The sequence below is a fragment of the Triticum dicoccoides genome, chromosome 5B (assembly GCF_002162155.2).
Source record: "Triticum dicoccoides isolate Atlit2015 ecotype Zavitan chromosome 5B, WEW_v2.0, whole genome shotgun sequence".
Taxonomy (NCBI): domain Eukaryota; kingdom Viridiplantae; phylum Streptophyta; class Magnoliopsida; order Poales; family Poaceae; genus Triticum; species Triticum dicoccoides.
Genome location: NC_041389.1, coordinates 132,174,861 through 132,182,217, shown reverse-complemented (window position 1 = coordinate 132,182,217; position 7,357 = coordinate 132,174,861). Strand labels below are relative to the sequence as shown.

General features: G+C 46.2%; 1 protein-coding gene across 1 annotated transcript; it reads left to right on the top strand.

The window, feature by feature from the left end:
* Window positions 1-438: 438 nt before the first annotated feature.
* Window positions 439-5,819, top strand: LOC119305286. The gene is made up of 10 exons (XM_037581854.1): window positions 439-1,696; window positions 1,809-1,916; window positions 2,016-2,106; window positions 2,681-2,799; window positions 2,923-3,132; window positions 3,712-3,981; window positions 4,097-4,226; window positions 4,325-5,048; window positions 5,384-5,464; window positions 5,571-5,819. The coding sequence occupies exons 1-8, from the start codon at window positions 665-667 to the stop codon at window positions 4,489-4,491; spliced, it is 2,127 nt and encodes a 708-aa protein (XP_037437751.1). The 5' UTR covers window positions 439-664; the 3' UTR covers window positions 4,492-5,048; window positions 5,384-5,464; window positions 5,571-5,819.
* The last annotated feature ends 1,538 nt before the right edge of the window (window positions 5,820-7,357 follow it).

Here is a 7,357-nt window from a genome sequence, read left to right as displayed (position 1 = left end):
TCCTCCATTGCCGCCCTTCCTCTACTCCTCCTCCCCCGTTTCCTTCCGGTCTCTTCGCGAGGCAATTCCGCGAACACCTCGCGCGCATCTTCCCGGGTTTCCACGCCAGCCGGGCAACTTCTCCGAGCGCCCCGGCGATGGCGAACCACGAGGCTGCGGAGGCCGCATCCATCCGCAACGAGGCCCGGGAGGTTCTAAACCTCCACTACGACGGCCAGCACGAGGCTGCGGTGGCCCGCGCCGTAGTGCTCGCCGCCGTGCACCCGGGCTCCGCGGTCGCCCTCAACCTCGCTGGCTTGATCCACCGCCACGCCTTCCTCGTCGCGCGGAACGACAGGGGCGCCCACAGCGACGACGAAGACGACGACGAGAACGCGTCCGCGCTGGAGAAGTACCACCGCCACGCCACCCTCGACGCCTTCTCCGCCGCTGCGCGGCTCGCCCCCGGCTGCGTCGTCACCAACACCGACCACGCCGACGCGCTCGCCGACTGCCGTCGCTTCGAGGACGCGCAGAAGGAGTTTCTCCGCATGCTCGACACGGTCGCGAACAACGACCAAGCCGACCCGGCGCTGTACAACGTGGTGTACGACATGAGCGGGGAGCCGGGGACTCGAGCAGCAAGGAGAGAAGGCGCGATGCCGTGAAGAGCGCCAGCATCTCGATGGAGCGCTTCGCGGAAAGAATCAACCACAGGATTCTGCCATTGGAGGCCGCCAAGTTGCTGGACGCCAGCAATCTCGGCGGGCCTGCCGCCGATGAAGCGCGGGACCGTGCAAAGCTTCTCGCCGAGACCTACCCCTACTCGCCGCGCGCCCAGCTACTCCGCGCGTACATCGACTTGGCACCAGTCCGTGCCCTCGATCCGGCAATGGACAAGAAGCAGCTTCTGCGCCGCGCGCTCACCACCGTGTCTCAAGCGGCAGAAAACTTCGACCACTCGCTCATGGTTGCCTTGTTCCACGCCAAGCTCTTATTCGTCCTGGATAACTTTGATGCTGCGGAGAGAGAGTGCCGCCGGGCAGTTCGCATCGAGACGCCGAATGACCCCAAGTGGGATGACATACCTCCCATGGCTGCTCTTGGGGCAGATTCTGATGCCAGAGTATCTTATGTCAAGAAGCAGCTCCGTGTCTTGCTCAAGCAGATCATAGTTGTGGCTGCATTATACTGGTCCTCTATGAAGAACGCACTGCAGGGCCAACGCGTCGTATCAGTGACGGTTGACACGCTGCAGGCGCACTATGATGGAATCGACAAGTCGGCAGCAAAGACCATATCTGATGCAACGCGCTTTCTCAAGAATCAGGAGTCATGGAGTTTCTGGATTTGCCTCAATTCCCGTTGTGATGGCAAGAAGTTCTCGGACACTAGTTCGCTCTGGCAACACACGTGCAGCAAGCACCGAGATGAGCTCTGGGGGAAGCTGCAGTCACTTATAGATCCAGAATATTATGAGAATTCATCACAGGATGATCACTCGTTGGTTGGGATAACTCTCAGCCGCCAGTCTGACACCTTCCTTTTACCAAGGGTGCAGGATATGTTTGAATCCTTGCTGCTTTCACCATCTGTTGGAATACAGGCAGAGCCCTTCGCTGAAATGCGACAAAGGAAATGCAGAGAAGGATCTGAGATCCTTGGGAGCATCAGGGAGAAGCTGAGGATGTTGCCTAAAGATACACTTAGCACTGAGGTCTAGCACTTCTACATATGGCATGGTTTCAATTTAGCATTCCTCCTTAGTTCACTGTTCTGCTGATAGTGATGTTTATCACACTAATGATTGGCTTGCTTGTTGATTGCAGTTTCAGGAGTGCTGTTCTGGAATAGACAAATTGTGGCTAAAGTTTCTTCAAGTTACTGTTGTGGATTATCGTGAAATCATTCTTCCCCTTGCGAGATCATACCAATGGGTCTGTTAACATCTGCAGCGATTAGTTTTTATAGTTATATATGCCCATTTGTTGGCTCAACTGCCCATATTGTGTGCTAACTGATAACCATCTTTGCAGATAGAATTGAAGAAACGGATTCCTTTTTATCTAAATCATCCTGGTACTAGGCGTATTGGATTTGCTGATGCCAATATTGATATTATATGCGGTAAAATTCCTGCTGCCCAATGAATTTGTGTTAACTCATGTCACATTGACTGTTCTAGGAGCTTTTTGTTCTTCTGCTGTCATAGCAAATAATTAAGTTATACGTCAATGATCTAAACCTGGCATTGCCTAGTCTGCTTGTTTTATGCCTCCTTGATTCAGAGGAATTTCTATGTAGTTTATTAGGATTTCCATCCTTAGGGATTTTGAGTACTACTATATTAGAGGTTTTTTACAGCGTAATATTCTATTAGAAGTTATCTGGTATGTAGGATTTGAATCCTTAGGATGTCCTCTTTTCCTATAGGCCACTTTGCACTCAGTTCCAAAGGAAAACTTCCATTCAATCTAACCTCTTGGAAAACACTTTTTTGAATTAACAAATACTCCCTCCGTCCCAAAATAAGTGACTCAAAAGTGAGTCAACTTTGTACTAAAGTTAGTACAAAGTTGAGTCATTTTTAAGTCACTTATTTTGGGACGGAGGGAGTATGTTGTTGCATGCTCTCAGCTTTACAATATAAAATATGCTCTGTTATGTCACTAATACTACTTCTTACAATTTCATAATACAGGAACTTCTGGCCAATCTGTCAAGGAAATGGCAAGCACCTCCAGTTCTCAACAAAGCCTTACTGTTTCCAACAAGAACAATGCTGATAAAGAATTGTCTATCTTGAGTGTAATCATACAGGTAAGAGACACTCGCATCTAGTCATGTGATCTTTTAACAACCAGCCTATAATTTCCTATGTATGTCTTCCTGTCATTGGGCAATCTGAAAAACCAGCCTATAATTTCCTTTGTATGTGTGCAGTCATTGTGCAATCTGAGGCATTTCAGAGATAAACTTCTGATGGGGCCACTTGTATGGATCCCGTCAGCTGATAATCCCTGCATTGCACAGCAACTTTATGAAATCTTCTCTTCTTGGGAGAAAAATGACCACCACTTAACCGATGTTGTACTGACTTACATGAAGACTCTTCTCTGCAGAGTTGTAGATTGCAGCACTTTTTATGAAAAGGTTAGACCTTAATCACCATTGCATATATTTGCAAGACCGTTTAAACAAAAATTAATTGAAGTTAGATTACAACGTGAAAGCAGAGCATGTAATCCAGTTCGGTGCTGATGCTACCTTCAATTTATTTTATTTACATGTGTTCATTTCTTACTTTGTGGTCATTTTGGAGGTATGCAACTGTTTTGAACAAAACATAGATGTGCTATCTTACACTCCACAGAGGGAAACAGTCCTAGTTCATACCAGAATTAAATGTTTTTTATTATTATTTACTGTATATTTATGCATGCTGAATATTTATACCAAGTATATGCACTAGAATGGGCGAATTTAGGTACTCCCTCCGTAAAGAAATATAAGAGCATTTATAGATCACTAAAGTAGTGATCTAAACGCTCTTATATTTCTTTAGGAAGGGAGTATGTTGTTATTGTAAGCTCTGTTGTGCTTTCCATCGCTGTTGTGTTTCTTTTACATTGTGTGTAAAGTATTGACCTTAAAAAACTGTATTCTGAGTCTGTCCTATATGATCATGCATGCAATTAGTAATCCTGAATTCCTGGTGAATCAATTCCGCAGGTTGGGAAAACTTTTGCTTCTGAGATTGTGGCCACAATTCTCATTGAATTGCATATGTCAGAAACTTGTTCGCGTTTTAGAGAAAACAAGGAGACCGAGAGACATGTAGTGAACCGAATCACATGCGGAGATTGCATATGCCCAACACATTATCTTTTTGGGATCAAATTTGATGCCCAAATCAGCTGTAGCTGTGCGAAGTCTTCCGGTGAATACCTGTATACCACACTTTTCCATAAACTTGATGCCGGTTCACCTCAAACAGCAAAGGTATGCTGTATGCAATAGTTATCTGCCTAGCCAACATTGTATAGGTGGATATTGACGCAAGAGTATTCTAGAAAGTAGGAAATATTGACTAGAGGTTTTAATTGTCCCTGTACAGATCAAGTCCTTTGCAGAGCTTCCGGTCCTATTGGATGAACAGTTTCGCGAGGACAACAAATGCGACCATTGTGGAAGTCTGCAGAATATTGATCTCTTTCTTTCAAACACACCACACTTCTTTACAATAGGTAACGCTACTTGTCTCAAATTATAAGTTGGCTTTTATTTTATTCATACATCATAGCTTGCAGTAGTTTACACCAACAAATATTCATCATGTCGGCAGTTTTGAACTGGCTGGGTGGCAGTGAAAGCCAGGACGCACTATCTGAAGTTCTGGCTGGCATCACGTCTCCCCTTGACATTGAGTTCTTTTGCAGAATTGCTCATCCTGCAGCTATGTATGCTGTCACCTCCATGGTACGTGCACAGCAAACTATTCTATTTTCCTAAATTGAATTGTCAATGGAGCTGAACAAATACTTTTATCATTTGATTCTCATGTTAAGGTAATCCTGAAATGAGAAAAAGCAATGAGCTATTTGTATTGGTTGACATTCATGACCTTTTATAAGTTGTGTTGCTAATTATTTACTGTTCCTTGACTGCTACCGGAGGCCAAGTTGGTATTGTTCTAAGACTGAAGCAAGGTTCTTATTTTGTGGAACTAAACGGATCATGGTTAAATGGCGTTGTCACCTGGTTCAAATTGCCTAGGTTACATTGACAAGGCATTTTGCTGCTGTTTCTAAAGAAGTGGATAGAAGGTTTAAACTATGATACATCATATCTGAGTTGGTTCGTACTTGGAGTTGGAGAGATATTTGCAAGTTTTTGAATGGTCCTATCTGTGGCATATTTTTTCCTGCCTACTTCACTTATATCAAGATATTTAGAAGACTCGACAGAAGAATTTCAGCAGGAATCAATAGCTTGTGTGATCCTTATGTCGCTGAGTTCTTTTTATAAACGTTCCATTGATTGAACGGTTGAAGAAGTATCATATGTAGGTAAACTGATTAGACCTTTTAAAGTCTGCTGCGCTCACAAGTATATTTTGCATTATTTTCCTTCCCTTTATAGCGAATAGGAAATGTCCTCATCAAATCACATGGAGTGGTTGCAGAACATGTGCTGGAGTAACCTTTTATATGCACACTTCCTATCTCTCTGTCTCTGTTTACTCTTCTGTTGCTTTGAGTATTTGTACAGGCCTATTGCAAGGTTGGTTTAATGCTCTGGTTACTTAATTTGCCTGCTTACATATGGAAGCATAGTCACTCCTTGCAAATGCAGTGCAATTTAGCATCCATCTTATGCTAGCTTGCAATCCAAACTCTTGCAGATCTGCTATGCTGATGACCGCTACGTCTGCTTTGCTCGCGACGGGGACAAGTGGGTCATATATGGCTTCGAGACTGTCGAGGTAAGTTACTCGTGACTCCTGGGTGTTGATCAAGGCCCTGTATTCTTTCTTGTAGCCATTTTATTCTTAACTTGCTGATTTGTTGGTGTGAACTTCCTCCATGCAGAGAGAAGATAGTTGGGAGCATTTGCTAGAACGTTTCAAGGACTGCAAGCTCCAGCCTGAAGTTCTATTTTTCGAGGTCATCAAGTAGACTGTTGTTTAGCTCCTTTGCAGAATGCAAACCTCTGTCTGACGATTAGAACCCAACTCTGGACCCAGTTTATTTTTGGTTTCATTGCCACCATTTTGATGCTGTTTGGCTTGGTCACTCTGGCATCGAATACAGATAAATTCTTCAGGGATGGTATAAATTGTTCTGTGTGTTTTTAACTCGAAAGAAGGGTTTTATGATATCTGTCTTTGGAAGTTGGAACTTATGAATGATGCATGTCTTGACTTCTAATGTCGCATTTAACGGCACAACGCCTTTTTCTCTTAAGCCATAATGTTGACAATAGCTAGCTGAGAGAAGTAATTTGATGCATCACCATCAGGGATCCGCTGTTGGCTGTTTTTATTTCCTTTCTCTGAGTTTTCTTTGTTGAAGGTAGCCTCTAAGGCTTTCGTCCTCTGTTTATTATGGCCCTTTGGCCTTTGTTTGTATCTGGCGTCATCTTGACCTTTTCTCTCTAATACAAGATGACGCTCATTTGGATGTGTGTTTGAGAAGAAGAAAATTTGTTTTGGTTTTGTTTTTGAAAATGTTGACCCTTTTTCACACATATGAACATTGGGACTACGCACTGCAATTGATGCTATTATAATCTTGTTAGCGTTAGAAGTTGAACGTCGGAGATAGTTTCGGGAGAGGGGGTGGGATACCATTGTCCTCTTTTTTTTCCTTTTTCTTTTTTTGCATCAATATCACCGGTCCTCTTAACCATCCCAGCTTTTTTTTTTGCGGGGGAATTAGAGAGCTTTATTGAATAAAGGCGTTCGCTGGGCAGTCAGCCAAGAGGCTGCTGATCAGGAAGCTTGGAGTGGTATCTAGCCTGCTCTCGGTCACGTTAAGCGTACATGCACGCTTAGCACACAAGTGTGCAGGACCGTTAGCAGCTCTACTTACATGAGAAATATCAAAAGACAAAAAACTAGCAGAGAGCTCTCTAATTTCGAACAGAATCGGTGCTACCACCGAAAGATCAGTGTAGCTAGAGTTCCAGAGGTTTACTGCCTCTAGACAGTCGGTCTCAAGTTGCACATGCGTGAATCCTCGAAGCTTCGCAAAGATGGTGCCCTCCCGAAGAGAGAGCACTTCGGCAATGAAAGGATCCGTGACCCCCATGTGGGGTTTGCACCATGCACCCAGGAAAGCCGATGAAGAGCGGGCGACACCCCCCGCACCTGCATTGCCAGCATCGCGCTGGATCGCAGCGTCTGTGTTCACCTTGATGTAGCCATCCCAGCTTAATGTCATACCCTGTAATACACTTCTATTTTATACGTATATACTTGAGTACAACACGTAAGTACTAATACGAGTGATGCCTCCCCTCCCCTCCCCTCCCGCGACGCTCCCGCGGGCGTCCGGGGGGCAACCCTAGCGCCGCCGCCGCCACCCTCCCCTTCTCTCTCTCCTCCCTCGCCGCCGCCAAGGGGCACGAGCGGGCGAAGCCCGGTCGTCGCCGGCGGCGGCGGGGCCATCTCGTCTCCTTGCGCGGGGGGGTGCGGCGCGGGCCGGATCTCGCGGGTGGGGATGCTGCGCTCGTGCCGGGCATAGCGGTGCGGCGGCGCTCTGGAGTAGGCCAGCGACGGCGGCGTGGCGTCGGGCGACAGGCGGCATGGTGGTGGTGCAGGCCGGCGGGTGGTGGCGGCGGCGGCTGCTTCGCAGCAGCGCCTCGGCGCCTCGTC